Source organism: Hydractinia symbiolongicarpus, chromosome 1 (genome assembly GCF_029227915.1).
Source record: "Hydractinia symbiolongicarpus strain clone_291-10 chromosome 1, HSymV2.1, whole genome shotgun sequence".
NCBI lineage: Eukaryota > Metazoa > Cnidaria > Hydrozoa > Anthoathecata > Hydractiniidae > Hydractinia > Hydractinia symbiolongicarpus.
Genome location: NC_079875.1, coordinates 11,239,455 through 11,260,250, shown reverse-complemented (window position 1 = coordinate 11,260,250; position 20,796 = coordinate 11,239,455). Strand labels below are relative to the sequence as shown.

General features: G+C 30.6%; 1 protein-coding gene across 2 annotated transcripts in view; it reads left to right on the top strand.

Annotated features, from left to right (window-relative positions):
* Positions 1–734: 734 nt before the first annotated feature.
* LOC130638398 (A-kinase anchor protein 13-like) overlaps positions 735–20,796 on the top strand; it is a 49,633-nt gene continuing 29,571 nt past the window's right edge. The window contains exons 1-11 of one of the 2 annotated variants that reach the window (XM_057447000.1): positions 735–915; positions 1,337–1,371; positions 4,308–4,430; positions 5,403–5,446; positions 5,825–5,975; positions 9,028–9,339; positions 9,445–9,628; positions 14,911–15,041; positions 15,343–15,396; positions 16,077–16,130; positions 16,291–16,373. In XM_057447000.1, coding sequence (XP_057302983.1) covers positions 4,328–4,430; positions 5,403–5,446; positions 5,825–5,975; positions 9,028–9,339; positions 9,445–9,628; positions 14,911–15,041; positions 15,343–15,396; positions 16,077–16,130; positions 16,291–16,373 — 1,116 coding nt within the window. In that variant the 5' untranslated portion in view covers positions 735–915; positions 1,337–1,371; positions 4,308–4,327. Of the gene's footprint in view, positions 916–1,336; positions 1,372–4,307; positions 4,431–5,402; positions 5,447–5,824; positions 5,976–9,027; positions 9,340–9,444; positions 9,629–13,166; positions 13,297–14,910; positions 15,042–15,342; positions 15,397–16,076; positions 16,131–16,290; positions 16,374–20,796 lie in introns of those variants that run through there. The other variant, XM_057447001.1, reaches the window with a different exon arrangement.

The following is a 20,796-nucleotide window of genomic DNA, read 5'->3' as shown; positions in this document are numbered from 1 at the left end:
ATAAAACAGATACACATTTCTGAATGAAATCTAAACTATTTTTAGATGCACTTTTCATACTCGTCGTTCTTGTTAAAGACGGTAACGAACCCACCGTCAAGTAGCGGTTTTTACAAGGTAGGGAGAAGGGGATTGATGTTGAACGCGAACGAAGATGTATATATAAAAAACACTACCGAACCTGAATTTGATGTAGTGTAATGGAATTAAATTGTAATGCTTTGTGTCACCTAGGAATATAGAAAGAGAGAAGGAGACAAAACTCGAATTTAAAGCGCCACGAATCTTTTGAATTCTCCATTGTTTTTCAAAACAATAAACACATGAGCGCGAGGTGCTCGGCCTATTGTCCGAGCAAAATTGATAAACGTAAGTAAGATTCTCTTGTTTAGATGGACATATTAAGCTGTGATGTTTTTTTCATCTTTATTTTTTCCTTCTTCCAACCCCATCCCAAGGGCATCTTGTATCATCTTGTACTATTTTGAAGACAATACATCGCCGTCCGGATGTTGTCCTTTTTTTTCGACTCGGCTTGGCCGCGGGCGCGGAGAGACACAGGATAAAAGCCCTGTCCTAATGGAAGCAATGTTATGATTTTTTCCGACACACCAATTAAATCTCTCAAGAGGAGGCCATCTTGATTGATGTATTTGCGTAAAGAAAGATCAGACACTTAAAAATGGACAAGAAATGAAGAAGATTCGTTGCTCGCTAGCTATCTACAAATTGACATTAGATTATAAATATATAACTAGCTAACTAATCTTTTCACTTATTAAACAGAAGGATTTAGCGTTATGTTGTTGCTAATTACTTCTTAACTTAAGAAATCAATGCTTGTATGATTATAAATTGTTGGCCAAATTGTTTGACATAATGGGCTGATATATCGTTGCTAACTAGCTGGAACAGGTTAAGATATTATGTAGCAAGATACTTCTTAAGCCAGATTTGCTATGAAGAAATGAAATTCGTAATCTTTTGCCTGATATAAGTGAAAAGGAATGATTGAAAACTTTATATTAGTTAGCAAGCTTGCTAAAATTATTTAAACAGAAGAATAGGAATAATTAACATCTGACCATTAGCTTGATCTAAAATATTATGTTACAATATGGTACATTCTTTTTATTGAAAATGTAGCTTTAGGTGTTTTAAAGCTTTTTTGTCCCATTAATAAAATGTATTTAGCGTATGATCCGCCAACTCTGTGAATCCGATAACTCCCTGAAACTGCTTTCGAAGCCTACAACAACTTACCACAGCTCTGTCTACCATTTTTAATGAATAAATTCAATTCGGAGGGTTTGATACTACAACTTAATCATTTTAGGGGTGTTGGAACTCGCGCATGACGAAAATATGGCGGTAAGTTCAGCCAGCTATACCTTTTTGTGATTTTCAAGTCAAGCGCAATGGTGGTCATTTTTGATATATTTTGTGAGATGAGTCGAGACAGTTTTCTATTGAATATTTTAATTTTTAAATTATTTTTGCTAGTCATCAGAAAGCAAGAAAACGCGTTTTTCAAATTTCACGGAGTTGAAGGATCCATCACAGCTTTACCGGATGATAGTACATGTCGGATCCGGGTTATTTGTCCACTAATAAATTTTTTTTTCTTGTCATACCCCCCAAACGGTTCGCGACAGATAGTACTACGATAATAAAAGTTTAAAATAACCGATATGTTGACGATATGGATATAAGGACGTTAACTGTGTTTTTTTTTACGGAGTTGGCGGATTATACGCTAAACATACTGTGTTCACAGTAATTATTTGATATTGAGATAGATTCCAAAACTACCAAAATAATAGTTGAATTTTATTGTGATATGATGTTGTTTACATTCCCAGACCCCTTTCATAAATTAACTTGCAGAAAATGACTAATAAGTCTGCAAATCCATCCACGTTTAAGGTTATTGTTTACATCAGTTTGTAATAGATGAATCTAAAGAATACACCTTTACGATAATTCAATTTTATATGCGCTCCTACGGCTCTCCATCGTTTTACAATATCGGAAAAAAGGAGGTAAAAATCGTGTTTTTATGTGAGTTTGTTAGAGACGAAAGCGTGTTTTTCCAGTTTTTTAACTTCCGTCGTATCAATTTCCTTCAAATTTTCAGGAAACGTTAATAATAATAAGATACAACTTATGTGTACTTTTCATTAAAAACAAAACGCGGCAAGAAAAGTTATCACAAAAAAAATGTGTTTTCTCCTTAAACTCTTATAAAAGTGTGATGTTTACCTCCTCTGATCGCAAAATAAGCTGCGATGGAGTGTTATTTTTTCTGAATAATCGTAAAGGTGTATTAAGTGCAGATTTTTTTATTTATCATTAAATTATTATGCAAGTTTTGTTCTGTGTGCTTTCTATTAGAAATCAATTACTTTATATTGCTTACCTGTCTCTGTGTTCCAGTTGACATTTGCCAGTTTGTCATTTTGTTCAATATACTCAACTTATCTTAGTTTATAAATTCATTTTATAACAGATGTTTTTATTTATATTTCTATATATTTGAATAAAAGCAAAACAATTATATTTTTCCTCACTCCAAGACAATATATGTCACTTGCCCATGCAATATTGCGTCCAGAGCACACTGCGGTACTGCTAATGCAGAAACCCCAGGAAATGTTTCATCAAATCGAAGATGAAACCGTTTGATCGATTAACATGAAGCACGTGAGATCTTTGTTTTTATACGATTCATTATACATTCATTATCAACGGAAAGGGGCATCTAAAATTTTTCACTTATAGGGGACTCAGTCCTACGCTCCGCAACAAAAATGTTAAGTATATATATAGTTACTGATTAAAATTATATATATAGTCCATATATATAGTAAATTGGAATATCAGTAAAATGATGCTACTAGCCAGTGCAAAGAAAGTTCTTAACAAAAATTTGGCTTATTTCACCTAAAGTATATGTTTATACTGGAGGTTTAGTTGTTTGTCAATGTTTTTTATATTTTTCATGTGCGCACAAATCCCATTAAAACATTAAAACTTAATTATTCATCTATACTGAAAATTTTTTGCAATATGTCATGATAGAAATTTTTTGCACTGGGTAATTTCATATGGCAAGTAGAGTGTGAATACTGTGCTTTAGATTAACATCAATGGTATTATTAAGATTTCTAAAGCTTAACAACAACGGATAGAAAAACCTGAAACTTGCCTAAAAATAAATAGTGGAATTTCAATATGGGCGAGTGAATGTTTCCATAGCCCCAGGTTAACCCAAGACGTGAGGAAAATTAGGGAGATGGCACACTGTGTGGGCCATTGGATGTTGCATGAAGTTGTCTGGTAGAGCGTGGACCCTAATTGGGTATGCGTATAGCTTAAAATAAGCGTTATATACTCTAGGACTCCCCCATCTAAGTCATGGCCCTTCCTGGAAATAATAGACAGAGTATATTCCTCCATATTTGTGAAGTTGTCATGTAAAATATGCAAATCTGTCATAATATGATGCCATCAAACGCTTTTTGTAAGAGAGATGCAGTAGCATGCCTTTATGCTCACATGCAGGTAGGATGTTTGCATCAGCTTGCCTCCCTGCTTGGTTAACACATCAGTATTTGCATTGTCAGTTACCTATTGCTGACGTGGGTCAGAAACGCTGCTGTATGTATATAATAAGTGCAAATTATACTGTTAATATTTAAAATCATTTTCTAGGGAAATGATGAACTTGTTCTAGGATGATATATTTGATTTTTTTGTGTTCTTTGCACATAATTGCTTTTTCAGTTTGATTAGTATCATCTTTATTAGGTACACTTGATTTCTAAATATGTCCAAGGTGAATAGGGACAGAATTCTATCAAGCTAAACTATTAATGTTATCCGTATAAGAATTATTCTAGTCATTTTAAGAATACTATTACTATCTTAAGGATAGGAGAAGATAATTTTGTTATTAGCATTTTATTGGATAAATAAAAGTTTTTTATTGTAATTTTTGAAATATGCTACGCACAACACAAAAACTTTCTTAGGAATTTTACAATTTCAGTCTTCCACCTTGTAAGATTTTCGTGAAAAGAAATGGTTAATAAAAAATAACCAAATACTTTACGCTAACTTTAACCTATACGTTTTATCAGTGCCATAGTACAGCGGCGATATGTTTTTTTTTTATATGCATAAACTAATGTTTAGGCCTTGTATAAAAGCAGTCTTAAACTTGCAAAATGCTTAACCTCTTTGTAGGAAGGATAGGTAACAAAGCATTTTTAAAGACAGCATTTTTGTTTTTTTGTTTGTACTAGATGAAAAGTTATAAAAGGAGATGAAGATACCTATAATTATGGATAGTGATCAGGAAAAAATCGAAACATTGGAAGCTGGCAATGGTAAAGTGAACAATGAAGTAAATGATCTTAGCAGTAAAGGTGTGCTCTTAGTTATCCTAAGTTACAACACTTATATCATTCTTATTTTACTGCAGTTTTACATGTTGTTAATTTTCTCTTATAACTCATATTTCTTTCTTTTTGTTCTTTTAAACTTCTATTTTGCTTTTTTATGAAAATTGAATTTTTTGTTACTTTAATTTAAATGATATCATATTCAACAAAATATAAAAGAAAGCTGCAAATTATAGTAAATGTAACAATAAAAAACGTTATTTGTTTAATTTTGAATTGAAATTATATAAACAGCAATCTTCTTTTAACTGTAACCTGTGTTGCATTTATAGGGTAGCTTTTCTGTCTTTATTTTTGTTGATCTCTGGTCAATGTTGATTTTATTTTATTTTTCTATCATTGTCTGAGTTCTATAAATAGCTAGTGTCTCATTTTATTATTACATCTCCTGAAGCTAGTATTACATATTTCCTCTTGTGTGAAAGATATCCTATATTCCCTTTTTTAATAATTTGTTTACTGCTGCATTGAATTTATAGAGATAAGTGAAACTATAACCAAAGATAAAATTTGGGGTTGAAGATTTTAATATTATATCTTAATGACCACTTTTAATGATCTGTCTAAAGTACTGTTAATCTATTTGGCTTGGAACAGATGGTAAAGTATTATTTCTTATCTCATGTTACGAAAACTAAAATCTGGAGCAGATTAAAATTTCTGTTTGATATTGTAAACAACATACACATCTTATATGGTCTTATCTTCTCTCTTTGGATTGGTGAAAAAAATTAATGAAACTTCTTCTCTCAATACTTTTTACATTATGGTAAATTTCAATATCTTGTTCACCGTTTGTGGAAAAGTGTAAACTTAATTCACCAGGGCATACATTTTTAGGAAAAAACAAGGTATGTCTAGTCTCACAACATGAATTGATTGAGCATTCTAAGCTAGGCATAATTTAAACGTTAAGCAATTTTTATTTGGTTTTAGATGAATTTTCAGTATCATTTACACCAAAACAAGCCCATATATTTGTAAGTATTTCATGCTTTCTTAATTTCTTTACATAAACTATAGGTTCTTGTAGCCTAACATTACAAATATATATTCTAAGACTAAGTTTACATTTTAAAGTTTTATGGTTGTCGTTGATGAATGTGTTCTTCACTGGGATTCATTATGTATATGATACTTTTTTGTTATGTTTTTTTCCCTCACCAGTTCTTTAATCCACAGTGATCAAAAATGAGAATGCATAGTTAGAATTTTGGTACTAATTAACACAAGAACAACTTAAGACTAAGAGTTAAAAAGGACAGTAGATACTGCATAACATGCAGTTAGGAGGTATCACGTAATCTGGTGCTGTCTTAAAAGGTTGACTATACATCATTTATGTACCTTTTTTTTAGGGTGGTCTAAGTTTATTTTTTTCCTTCGTTAATATTGACACACCATTGAGTGAAGAAACGCTATATTATGTCATATTTGAAGGTTCAAAGCTTCGCCACATAACATCTGCTAAAGTTCTTAATCCATACACTTTGCAAGTTGTTATTCCAGGTACGTGTTTCAAAATTTTATTATGGTATAGTTGCTCAGTTATATTTTAAATTTCTTTAAAAGCCTAATCTGTATCTGCTGATAATTTATTTTGCTGGAATAAAGGCGACTTTATTTAGTTGTTGTAGGGGCAGCAAATTAATTTTTTCTAGTCGTTGGGTTCACAAACCAAAAATAATAATAGTTAATAATTTTTTAACCTGAAGCCTAAAGAAAAGGAAAAAAAGCTAAAAAATACTTGCATGTGTAAATACTATGCAGCACAAGTTATTCTCATAATATTTTGAAAGTTATTCTTGTCCTAATAAAAAATGGTGGAAATATAAAATGTTTAATATTATTTTATCTGCATTGTGCAAATATAAAACATGCACATGCAAAATCTAAGAACTATTTTTGTAGCTGAAGTCTTCCCTAACATTGAAAAAAATTAGTTATCATAATGGAAGAGGGTGTTAGGAAGAACGTATTGAATAGTATATTCTGCCTTGTTTCTGACATGTTTTATGGTTTTAGGGTGTATTACATTTTAATTAGTATTTTGTTTTCCGAAACAACATATAAAAATCTTATCACAAGAAGGCCTTTTTTTTGGATGTACTATACTATTAAACAATGGTGTATATTTTTCAATGGTACATATTGTGATTTTCTTTTCAACTTCAAAAAAATCTGTATCTATTATTATTTTATGGTTTTTTCGAAAATGTATATACAAACATTTAAATTGAATTACAGAAAGTTAAATGGTAATAGACCTATTTCCATATTCATTTTCTTTCCATGAAATTTACATACCAAAATATCGGATAACATGAAAATAAGATTAGTTATGAGCAAATTTTTAGTTTGCAGCAAAGTAGTGCATTATAATGATTTGTTTATGTGCATTGTTTGCCGAAATAATGTGTCATACAATCTAATTATTAACATTTGGTAATAATATAGGATAATATCGTTAAGATGCTGGGCCATTCTAATGGTTTGTTTTTTATTCTTGGTGTTATATAAGTTAGGTATATAGCTCTAGCTTTTAATTTGATGATATGAGTAGCTTCCTGGATGACTTATTCTAAGTAAACGTAACATTTCAAGCTGTTTATGAAATTTGGTGATGTTGCTTGCATTATTTCCTTTGTCTCCAGTTACTGACTGTATCTTTTTTTTAAAAAATAACATCTATAAAAATAACATTTACTAGGCTTGCTGGCAGTGCTTTAAAAATAACAGATATTTCTTTCACAATAGCTATAAGTCAAAGCTATTATGGAAGAAATATCTTACCGGTTTATTTTTTTCAAGTGAAAAAACTCACATTTTACACATTTGTGATTTCAGGATTAGGATACTAATTTGAGTTTTTTTATTGTGGTTATTTTCTAAGTGATTCACAGCTTTCCTTTGGATGTTCTTGCGTCGTATTTTGTAAAAAAAATTACAATTTAAAGTATATAATTTGTAAATTATAACACAACATGAGGTTGACAGCAGGAATGATATCCTAATTCTATAATTTTGTATTAAAAATGAGTTATCATCTTAAGTATTTTTTGAGAAAATTTTGCAGTGATTTTTTCTCAGTCAAAACAATTTTTTTCTTTGCAAGCTCACTTCACAAAGCATGTTTGCATTCTCTTATTCAATTTAAAAGTTTCTCCTTGAAAAAGAAACACGGGTGAGGCGGAAAGAAAGAAAGAGGTGGTTACTCAAACAGTTTTGACATACCGCCTAGCAGGAAAAAAAGGACCATAAAATTTTGTCCATTTTGGTTTGACATTTTCATAAATTCCACAAAGATTATTTTTTGTTAAAACTTAAGGGGGAAAAGAAATAACACATGAACCTAGTTTCCAAGAACATTGAGCCTAAGATTCTTCTAAAAATTGAGCATGTTCTTAGCCGAAATTCAGACGTTCATACAAGAAAAAGGTGTGTACAGGTCAAGTTATTTTTCATCTTATTTTCCCTTTATGGGATAAAAACAGTGTCATTTAAAAAGTACTTTTTCTATACAGGGGATTTATAATAAGATATGCACACATAAGATATGCACACAATCAATTTATATTACATTACACAAACTAACTGGGTTAGTTATAACAATGCTTGATACATATGTATGATTGTTATTAGCCAATTAGAGAGTAATGACAAAGGAAATATGCCAGATTACTTATCACAACAGCCAATCTGGAAATAATAAATTTTAAATATTATATTAATTATTCATGCAACTAAACTATAGTTACAACCCTAAAAAATGAGTTTTTGGAAAAATGTGATAAGAAAATAAAATCTGGCCTTTTCATTATTTTTGATGTTGGAACATTCTTTAGTGTTTCCTGTCCTTCCCCAAAGTCAATGTTTTTACCCCTACCACTGGAGTTCTGTTAGCATCAGCTAAGCACATTCAATTTCAACATTGATTTTTGGGAAAGGAGGAGCTCAGAATGGAATATATTTTTGCCAGAGTTGTAGCCTAGCTGGATACCTTCTATTTTGCCTTACTAGCTAATTTTTTATCAAAACGATCAGAGTGATGTAAAGTGCCACTGAAAGTTAGTAAACTCTACATAAAGTTTTAGTTCTAAGTTTACTATCAAACATTCAAATAAAAATGTATTTGTGTCATTCTTAAAACATAGGAAGGTTACGAAGGTTTTAGCTAGCAAAAGATTGTGCACTTTAAATTTGCAATATTTTGACCCCTTTTTTGCACCACTACCAATACCATCTTTATAACTGTGATAACTACGATTTTGTGTAACTTCCAGTTAAAAGCTGTAAAAGTCAACATTTTGTTGATACATTCTTCAAACTTGCATGTGAACAACTAGCATCCTGAAGTTTGCTCATAATTAATCTTGTATTTATGTTATGCATTTTTGCATGTGTATTTCATGTGACAAAAACGGATGTGGAAATTATGGAGAGTAAAGTAACTTCTCTATCTTGCTGTTAGTCACCCAACCTGTCACCCTCACCTAAAACTTACCTAATTTATATTGCCAAATATTGTTCTTTCATTAAAAATAATCTATCTTTTTCTTAGACCACGATGAAGCTGAATTGGTTATGTTGTCAGTTTGTTACGATGACGATAATTGCAAGGATGTCTCTGATAGAATAATGGCAACTGATACTTTTGTCTTTACAAGTGATTCGTCACAGTTTCTAGCTCAACAACTAGCTTCCAACTCCTTAAACTCATCCAGCTTGCAGCATATAGAAAACGTTTATTCATCCTTGCTGGATACTCCAGCCAATGAAAGGCCAATGCTGGATAAAAAAATAACAACCTCTTTTAGAAATATTGGTTTACCATTGAATTGGTCAATAGCTGTTGATACTGACACTGAGGAAGGTAAAGCTAAAATTGTAGCTATATGCAAACCTAAATGTTATCGACAAAGCTTTAATCCTGTCATTTTTTGTTGTTGTTAATATCTGGATATTAATTCTATTTTAGAGAATAAAAAGAGCTGGACTCTTTTGCATTTCTGTGCTAAACACACATTACCACAGCTGGCTGAATTCTTACTGACGAAACCAGGAGTCAAAAAAGCATTACAAACTGTAGATATCAATGGTCACACTCCCCTAGAAATATCTATCTTAAAAAACAATAAAAGAATGGTTGAAATCTTCTCAAGGTATGTTTCTTTAGTTAAGGGAGAACCTGGAGCTATACCCTAAAAAAGAAGATTCTTTCCAAGTCCAAATTCATATTATTTAATTCTGATAAAATAAGGAATTTTTTGAAAGTATCGTAATAATTTTTGACATATATGTAAATAGAACAGTTTGTGGGGTATTTAGTTCTAATGTTATGAAAATTTGTAAATTTTACTGCTTGTGATTTTTATCATAAGCGCACAAGGGACACTTTTTATTATTACTTGATTTATATGCATTTGTGCTAAGCTACTTTAAGTTTAATTCTGTGAACTACACTAGGCAAAGGAAAGTTAATGTTCTGGTTAGTGTATCATGCTGTGAAAGACATTATAGATGTGATTAATTTTTTTCAATGTTATTTGTTATCATAAATTTTTCATCCTTAATTTTTCAATCATTCCATCTAATGTTGGCGTTGACATATAATATTCCATCAAACTCTAAAGTCCTTTGCTGTAAGGGGTTAGAATTAGGAATTTTTAAATTGCTAGTCATAGTGCATGACTATTGAACAATTAGGTGTGTGAAGATCATCTTCCTTTGGTGTTATTGAAACTTTCCAGGAACCTGAATTTTTTTATTTGACAATAAAAAATTCTTTAAGGTAGAAAAACATTATCTTTAAAGAAAAAAATCTACAGATTTTTAAAAGTACAAAAATAAATAGGATACTATTGTGAAAAATGAACATAGTGGGTACTTTATGGAAGATCTATTTGTTATAAATTTTACACATTTTTATCACCTACATTTGAAAAAATGAAATTGTTGAAAAGTTAAAAATGTGATGTTTTTGAACATCAAAACCTTTTTTTTTATATTTTTATAGTTAGTTAGTCTTGCTAAAAAGTTGGCTTGCACTCTTATCAATCATTCTGAAGTCATGTGTTAAAATTTACAAGCAAGTAGCATTTTTAATGATCTATCACAAGAGAATATTATGTGTTGAAATAAAAATATTGAAATATAAAGACAGAATTTGCAAGTTTATAACCACAATGAGTCTTTTGTTGTTGAAAATATGTTGTTTAAGTTTGAATGGAAAATGTGTTAAGAAAATTTTTAAGTAGACTTTTTTTCAATATTTTTTTTTCTTATGCATAGTGTAATTTCAAGTTAACATTTAAAAAGAAGTTTGTTTTGTTATAGTTTCCTTTTGTATTATATTTTGCAATTTATTTAGTATTTAAAAGGAAAGAAGAATGAAGAATAGGGAAATGATATAACAATTAAAAGGTTAGAAAGTTTTTAGCAGCAAGAACTTAAGAAAATATGTCTAGCTAGAAGTTTAACCTTAAATTTCAGGTAGTGGTTTAGCATTTGAGTTAGTTTTAAGTCTTGTAGAGACAACAAAAGAATAATTTTTGTAGTACATAAGAATTTTGGTTGAGTAGATGTTTAGATACTGGATTATTTGGGCGCCATGTTGAACGAATTTTGCTAATTAAATCATGGACATTTTATTCTATCCTGGAGTAATCTTAGTTAACCTATATTAATGACAGAAGAAGGCATAGGTTTGGTTGCACTTAAAAAGAACTTTACCCTTTTTACTGATTTTCTTGTTAGTTCATAACTTTTATTAAGTCTTTGTGTCAAACTGACAAATCCTGAAAAACCGTAAGATGGTTACTGGTTCACAAGATTTGAAAAGAAGCTTGTAAATAGTTTAGAAAACAAATCATGCTAACTTTTTTTTTATCCACAACAAAGAATATCTGATTAATTCTGATACCTTTTAACTTGCAGAAAAGGGAATTCTCAAACAGTTTTTCAGTTTTGTTTGTATATAACAATTTTGTTTTGCATACTTCTGGTATCTTATAATCATGTCACAAATAAAAATCTTAAAGAAAGACCTGTATACTTAGTCAGGGTTATTTTACTTAAGAAAAGCCTTCGTCATAGTTAGATATATTAGAGTGGGTGAATTCAGGGAAAAATATATTAATGTTATGTCAACCTAAATGTTTAATTTTCAAGTGTCTTTAGGGCAATTGTTATCTTTCAAATATTACACATCCTTTGAAATGTATTACTGGATTTGTCAATGATTCTACGATGATCATTTTTTTGTGCACGAAACTTTAAAACTATGTGCAAAAAAGGTTTGTTGATCATGTCATGATGTAACGATATATTGGAAACCTCATATATGGAAACATCTTTGTTTTTATAGTTAAGAGCTTTTAATAGCATGTTTTAACCAAAATTATAAAGGTAACTAGATTATCTCTATGTGCCTTTTTGTTTTCTCGACATATATTAAAGCTAGTAGGTTTGTATTCTGTTGTTTTATGCTTTTATCTGTCTTATGTTTTTGTATCACAACCAAAACTATCACAGGTTTGACTCTGTTGCATGTCTAGTTGGTGGCTAGGTTGTTAAACTAATCTACTTTTAGTAGCAGCTTTTCTTGAGATGCTGAAGTACCTAGCATATGGTTGTTGTTTGTCTTTTTAAGAGAGTTAAAATTTGTCTTGCAAGAGCATTCAATAATTTGAATAATATAATAATAAGTAAATATTTAGTCAACTAATAATATTTTAAATTACGAATTCAAATTTTAGGAATGATTCGTGGGATCACTTTTAGAAGCACTTTTAATTCAAACCTGAAAATTAATTAGCATATTGCATTTCTTTGAAAGAAGAATAGTTCAACAAGTGATCTCAATTCTATGAGTCTATTCTGGAATTAGTGGTCTGAGGGGTAAAAGTGTTTCTTTGAAAGTTTTTCGATAATAATACAACCAAATTAGTTTGTAAAATTATTTTTATTTTGTAATTAGTGGTAGCATACAACGGTTTTGCTTGCATGACTTTTATAGCTCAAATGGGAGCTTTAAATTCACTATGACCCCCTCCACAGGACCCTCGTTGATAGCAGTACTAATAGGAATTAAATAGGCTATCCTGGGTAAATAATTTCAATAATAATGAAAATAATAATTGTCAAATGACCCCTCGCCCTTAAAGTCTAAAAATAAGCAGTTTCGGATCCTTAGTAGAGTAATTGCTGTATTTTTAATGTTACTAATCAGCTGTTAATGTTGGAATAAAAATCTCAACTTAAACTGCAAAATCAGAAAAAATCCTTTATAGACACTTCACATAAGCTGAGCATCGTATTTAGCACAAGTGCCTTAGGTTCTAAAATAGTGTGTAATAAAGTTGTTGTGAAGTGTTGTTTTTGTTTTTTTTGGGTGATGTTCAGCAAAATAGTATTAGGAAAAAGAGACTGAAGTTCAGACACAGTTGATTCGAGTGTACTGGTCAGTTTTGCTTTACGAGTCAATAATTCGCTTTTTTTCTTCACATTTTAAGATTTGTTATTAACTGCATATATAAGGTATGAAGAGTATTTAAAAAGAAAAGTTCATCTGAGTACTATTTTTACAGTTTTTGCTTCAAAAATATGATGGCTTCATATGTAACCATATGTAAAAACATGGATTAAGTTTTGTTGGTTAGTTTTTAGGCTGTATATACTGTATGTGGTTAAAGTAAGATAAAATATACATATGTACCAGATAAGATAAGATAACAGTACATATGTTTTGTTTTGTCATGGAAACGTTATTTTATGCAATCTTGGATGGCATACCCCATGTTGGAGATGAAGATTGGCATTTTGATTCTGGGTAATTTTAAATTTAGCTCTCTTAGTATTATCCTTTACCATATAGCTTGTTTTTTTTCTGACCCTAAGTTTTTTACTTGTTCCAATTTTACATCAGGTTTTTTCATTGTGTTAATGTTTTCTGTGGATATCCATAGATATGTTAACTAACATTGGTCCTAGTGGGGCCCATAGTCACTCCTTCGATTTGATTATAAAGACTCCATGAAAAACAAAGTGTGTTTGTGATGTGGAAAATTTAAAAAGTTTCGTCATTTCTGATTTGATGTGTGTTCTTCTAATAAGTTCCCTTCCTTACACCTCCAAATTTAAATGAGCAGCACAGACGCTCATTCCAATAAATAAAGTATATAAATTTTCTGTCTTCCCACTTAACTACATGTTTCATAAACAAATGTTTATAATGACTTTATACTGCTTCATGGCCTTATTCCATACAAACTTATTTTTTTTGTTTATATTGAATTCAGTTACTTTATTTAAATTAGACAATTAATCTTAATGAGCCAATTATGATATGTATATATTCAATGTTAATTGAGGATTTATATTCTTAATGTGGCTACTTCCTCTATCAGTTATGATTTTAATGTTGTTTAACAATTTAAGGAAGCAATCTCACACAGAATCTATATATAGGTTGTGTGATGTTGTCATTTGTAGTTCTGTGGGTAGAATTATTTTTTCTTTTTTCTACATTGTCAGAAAACTAGGATAGGTATTATATATTTAAATTTCATGCTGTAGTATTTTCATAACTTATTCGTTGATTTTTTGCTTTGCCTAAATATCTCTATCAAAAACGTATTCATGTATGTGTTTATAAAACTCAAAAAATCAGGTATTAAAAAACCTTCAGGGTAAAATCTCATAAAAAACAAGCTAGAAGTGATTGAACAAGGTGTTATAAAACTGTGGCGTTGATGTAACAATTATTTCCTTTAACATGTACACATAGTATTTGTGCACAGTTGAGGATTATAGACAATAACAACATTTTTTATTGTTTAATTTTAAAAAGTTATTTTTCTTGCATGCTGAAGTCCTTGAATACGATATCCTTAATACACGTCAAGTACTCTTACAAAATATAATAAGTTATACTTCAAGATAAAAGAAACTTTAAAAGTTTTTTTGCGTAAATCTTTTTTGATAATCAAGAAACTTGAGCTAAATTTTACTGCCGTCGCTACTACTACTTCATTTTTTTTCGTTAAGTCATGTATACATCTGGGCAGGGAACTTTCTTTATGTTGTGTGAGGAAAGGTGAAAATTTCTTTGTTTTTACTAAACACAATTTCAGAGAAAGCATCTAGCTAAAACATAAATACGGACAATGTTTACATTATAGTGTTGGTTATTATAATACGTTATTGTTAAAGCCTTTGGAGAAAAAAGAGGGTTGAAGTTTAAAAAAGATAAATTTTAAATTATTTTGCTTTGGAACTAGAAATTGAAAATTGTATATTAGCATTCATATTGCATATATAAGGGATCGAGGGAGACTTCGACCCATGACATTTTTTTCGATGGGCAACTGTTTCACCAACACATTTCAATAGATGTTATATGCTTTAATGATGACATAACTTTTGCATTTGGTATATTTGTTAGGGTTCCATGTGAAGAAGAAATCAATCAAGAATCAAAACCAGATGACGAAAGCAAACGGCCAAGCGTGAAACGACACAAACTTGGAACAACTACAATCACCAACACTGTTACGGATAACAAAGAAGATTTAAGTAAGCTTTGCTTTTTTTTTCTGCAATAACTGTAATAAACCAGTTATTGTTACGTATTTCTTATCACACAGGATACATAAGTAATAATTAATGAAGCTGCTTTTGATAAAAGATTTTGTTCCTGTGCAATATGTGCATACTCTCAAACTCATACCCTTCTTAAACTGAGATTTTTAGGGATCTTTACAACTCAAGGTGATAAAACTTCATCTTAAGACCCATTGTTGTGTGGCTTCTGTGTTGCTATAAAAACGTTACAGTGTTCTGTATTTGTAAATTTTTGTCATTTCTTTTTTGTTAGCAAAAGACCTTATGCTTCTCAAAGAGCTTGACAAACTTGCTGCAGCTTCAAGAGGTTAGTTTACGCACATGTTAGTGGCATTTGAAGGCATTTACTAGACTATGGTTGTTAGGAATTACACAATAATTAAAGTCTTTACCTTATCCCTGCTGCTGGATTAGCGTTTCTACCTTAGAAATAAAGGCGAGTTAACTTAAAAGAGAAAAATATCAGGCAGGAATATTAAGAATGGAAAGTAGGTTGTAAAGACAATCAGCAAGTTTTGAAAAGTCGTAGAATTGTGATGTTTAAAAAACAGACACAAGCTGGTTTAGGACAAATCTGTTGTGGAGAATAAAAATGTGACTTTTAATTAAACTTCTAACAAACATGCATTCAAAATTGTTGTAAAATACAACTTACACTGCTAAATGCAACGAAAACATTGGAGAACATAGATACATTACAAACATTGATAGAAGTGTACAGCAATCCTGTATACAAGATTATTGTAGAAGCGCAATTATTTTTTCAATCCATGCCAAAAAAGCAGGTTTATTTCAGAATTTTAGATAGACACGAATAACAGACTGAATACATCCATTATATAGCATTATAAAAAGTATTCCTTTAGCATCTCTGATGATTTGTGATTAAAGGCCAACACACTATTCACTGTGTGAATAGGTTCATGCAATCATGATTTTTAAGACATGTTTCATTTTGTGAAATTGTGAAAGGGTTTTTTTTTTTAGACTCAGTTCATGGAAATGGTGTCATTTCTTCATCTGAGGATCCATCACCATTGGGTAAGTTGTGTCACAATGTGGAGTAAAGTAAAAGATGTCCAATCATTCAGGAAAATTCTAAACCTTTCATTTTATCAGTACTATATATTTTGAAGGATTTCAAACCTCATTTCTACTATCATTTCTTGTTGTTAAATTATATTTACGAAAAATTATTTAGCTGAGAGCCTGAAGAAGCTGCAAGAAATAAATGAAGAAATACGACGACTCCGAAGCTTAAGTTGCAAAGAAAATATGGAGCCAGTAAGGCTGCTTTTTTATTTTCATATCATTCACATGTTTCACAGTATTAACATAAAACTTTATTAATATGTGCAATTTGTTTACATTATCTCAAGATATTATCCAAGGACTGGTCTTGAGAGTGATCTATACACTAAGTCTGCATGTCTGTAACATGCAAAGTAGATATACTCTTAGCAAGTTAGTCAAATGTATTTTGACGTGAAAACAATGCAATAAAGTGGATTGATATCAATAGCATTTTTAAAGTTAGTGAAGCTTTTATTTGACTAATCTCTTTAATAACAGGTGGAAATAACTAATGTCTCCTCTATTTTTTGTGTATTTCTATGGGTCATTTGTTTGTGGTTGGGTCACTGTGATTTCTGCTGTCACAAAATAATAATAATGAATTTTTTTAAATAGCTTAAAGTGCGTATGAAGTTTCACTAGTTTTCTATTTTTGAATCGCTATTTTCACGAACGGAGATGGCAAGTAGATTGTAGATTTACCCAATTCGTATTTAAACAAATGCATAGGGAAATGTCTAGTGAGCTGCATTGTATGGCTTTTAATCAAGAATAAGGATCTACTGTTACATATATTCTCATCCTACATATTTTTTATGAAAGAACTAAGAAAACATGAAATTAACTGTTCACTGAGTTTCTTGAAAATCTTTAAACGATATACAGCTTTCTTGAGGTATCGATTAAAACATATTGTACATTCTGTCATGAATGTCAGAAATTGTTAAGAAGTTTAATAATATAGGCAAAATGGTCTTTCCATGAAATCTCAGGAAAAATTACAGGAATTTTACATTTTCTAATAAATCTTATGTTTTTCATTGTAATATAATATGTTTTAATATTAAGAGTTTTTATCTTCAGGTTGTATTTGTTTCATTTTTTTTTTCTTCATGTGTATTGCATTTTTTTTTTCTAACTTGAACAGCCCCTTGATCATTATTATTGGACAAGTTAGGGAAGAGATTTTAAAAATTTCAGGATTTTTAGAAAATCAAGAAAATGTCGAAATGTCAAGAAAATCGAGGTCAACAATTTAGTAAACACTGTTTAAAAGTTTCTATAAAAAAAAAGAATTATGTTATATATGTTGCACCTGATATTGCATACATTTTGTGTTAAGTCATATATTGTTATTATGTAAAACTTCTAAAAAATCTTTCACTGTTTGTATTCTAGTTCCGCGTAAGGTAAATATAAATTCTAAATTGATAGTACCATTGTTATAACCAAGTGAGTCACTAATGGCTAAGGCTGAGATTTGGATCAAAACCAAGCAAGTTGGATAAACTGACAAAAATTCTACAAAAAGGTTCTTTAAACCAATAAACAGTTTTTAAATTATAATATAAGTGTTAACTTAATCTTGTAAAATGTTACTCTAGAGTAATCTCACAATCATGTCGCTGAAATCAAAATTTTACTGTTGGCAACCAATGCTGAAATGAAAAATTAAGTTGCTTATAACAAAAAATTCTTGTATTTTATAACCCACTGGTTCGTAATGGATTTGGCCCAAACGTTCCAACGTTTTGCATAGGACGGCCCTGCTTATTTCCTGTAAAATACATATATATATACATTTCAAACACAAATCACATTTGTAGAAACAATGTTTACATTGTACCAGAATGTTTTAAATAATAATTCCACATCAAGTTTTTTTCCTTTTATGGCTCTATTTAATATTTACTTCTGGTTCTACCATTTTTATTTATATCTCCTTAATTGTGTTTATTTTACTGTGTGGTGTCCTGCAAAATCAACTTCAGCTAAGTTATCATGTAAGATCTTTTGTAGTGTAAACAGTATCTTGGGATTGACTTTAATAAAGTGTTAAGTGTGTGACACAAATGTGTTGTTATGCTGCAGTGTTGTATCAGTAAACTGTTGATGGTAAGAAATTAACACTTTCTAGTGTCAACAACATTGTGCGTCGTAAAAACCAAAAGAATATAAAATGTCAAGTCAGTTATATCATGAGTAACTAGTGGTTTTGCTATGTTATACAATATTATGAAGAGATAATTATGTCAAGATTTTTTTTAGTTTTTTTTAAAATGTTAATCTGAAATGTGTCAGTGGCTTTAACATAACGTCAGCAAGCCATGATAAGGTCCAGACAGTTTATATGAAGATGACTAGATGGTTCAGTCCTGCATATGACGTTAAAACACTTGGGCGAAGCTTTGGTTATGATGTTGAAATAGTCAGGATTTTAGGCCTAAAAATGTCACAGTCAGAATTTTGATTTTTTTTACTAAAACAGCAATCCTGTTTGTAATGTCGTAACCTCTTTATGCAGAGGTAGATTTTATTATGTTAGCTCCACGATTACACTCCCTTTATGAATTAATAGAATTTGTCCGAATTTTGGTCCCTTCTCCTAAAACAGTAATCCTGTTTGTGACGTTGTAACTTCTTCATGCAGTGTAATATTTAGTGTAGTTTCACCAACGTAATGTGTTGTTTAACTGTGTTTTGTAACACACAATGTGTGAGGATAAGGTGTGATGTTTTACACCTTTCGACAGGTAGCTAACCAATTCTGTATGAGCATAAACATTCAGAAAGTACGAAAAAAAGAGTGTTTGTGAGCTTCCACTATACAAGGTATCTTGGAGTTTTATTTTTGTGTGTCGTATAAACTTTCTTTGTCATCTTTTTATATGAACATCCAAAAAGTACAAAAAACAGTTTCAAAAGTTTTTTTTCAACGATATCTTGGAACGTAGGTTACTTTAAACGTACTTCTGTGGTATAAATTTTCTCCACCATCTTTCTATCGCTCAGTAGGAAGAGATTTATTTTGGTCACCATAATTAGTTTCTAGGTATACATTAAGAATTAAAGTTATCCTTCAGTTGTATGTTTATGGTAATTACTTCTTTACATAAATTTGGATAATTGGATTTTTTATAATGGTACCTATTCTTCTTCAAATTTTTATATAAGAAGATATTTTAATTGTTAAATTTCTGATTTGTATGTTCATTTTTGTTTCGTTTTTGTCATTTTTGCTTTTGTTTTTTATTCTAAAATTTCTTCACGTTACCCTTTAGTTTTATTGAATTACTGTTTCTCATTTAAATTTAATTCTTACAGTTAGATATCTTATGGATACTAACTGTGTTACTTATGAAGTATTGCATTTCAAAACTGGTCTACTATGAAAACTTCTTTGTAGACTTCTGTGTGGTTTGTGATAACAAACTTATCAATTTTAGTAAAACTAGTCATCAGCATGTTGGGAAATACATGTAGAATGTAGCCATCACTACTCGCAGCTGCCATTTTTGGCTTACCCAAGGAAATTTGAAAATTACAATATAGACTAGTTGTTAACCCGTGGAAAAATCCACGGGGTCGCCCGTCCTTTATATATTGAATTTTGTGTTTCCCTAACAAAAAGTCACAGACAGACGCAAAACGGCTATTATTAAAGAGATAGTCGTTAGCCCGTGGAAAAATCCACCCGTCCTTCAAATTCACCTGTCGCAACAAAGTGGACAAAAATATATCGCATTTGGTATTGGTGCGCATTATAAAAATTTCGTGATTCCGTTACGGGACGCGGCTCTCTCGGACACACAGACAAAATACGTCTATTATTAAAGAGATGGTAGAATTTTCTAAAAGCAAAGCAAGCCTGGGAACACTAACCAACAATAAACGGTCTAAAGATTGTTTTACTGTCAATTTTTTATCATAAACTTTACAATAAAAAAAAAAGACAAAAGGAAGGAAATTTTATAGTAATGTAGCTTTGTACATGGTAAAACAATCCATTACAAGGTAACCGTCGTGCTCTTCATAGTGTGTGATTGCAAAGCCTGTTGAATGAGATCTTTTTGTTATTTTTATTTCAGCGCTACCAGATACAACTGCAAACATTGAGCATTTCTTATAATGGCAATTCGAACACTTCCTGCATTAAGTTTCCAGTTATGCAGTCTTAACATTTTTGACTCCTCTAACTACGATATGTGTCAACGCCTCGCTCATACGTATATATGTATTACATCAACTTGAATTGCTGTAGCTGCTAATAAAATCGTCCATTATGTAGTGTTCGCATCCCATTTCGTCGTCTATACTTTTTAAGAATTGCACTTTTACTTGATCTAAAAAAGAATTGGCCTTATCAATGGCCGAGAGTTTGCCTGTATTATAAAAGTACTCGTAGGAGAAACTACTACGAATCTACTAAAATAGTCTTGTTAAGTTATTGCATGAAATGAACCAGTTGTGTTGCTTGTTCCAATTAAGTGCTATGTTCACACAGTTTGTGTACAGTATACTACAGTTAAGTTCTATAGATTCCTTCACAAGGTTGTTCATGTATGTACTTCTTAAAGCAGTTCCATTGTTACTATTGGGACTGTCATTCGTTGGCTTAATCATTTATATTCAT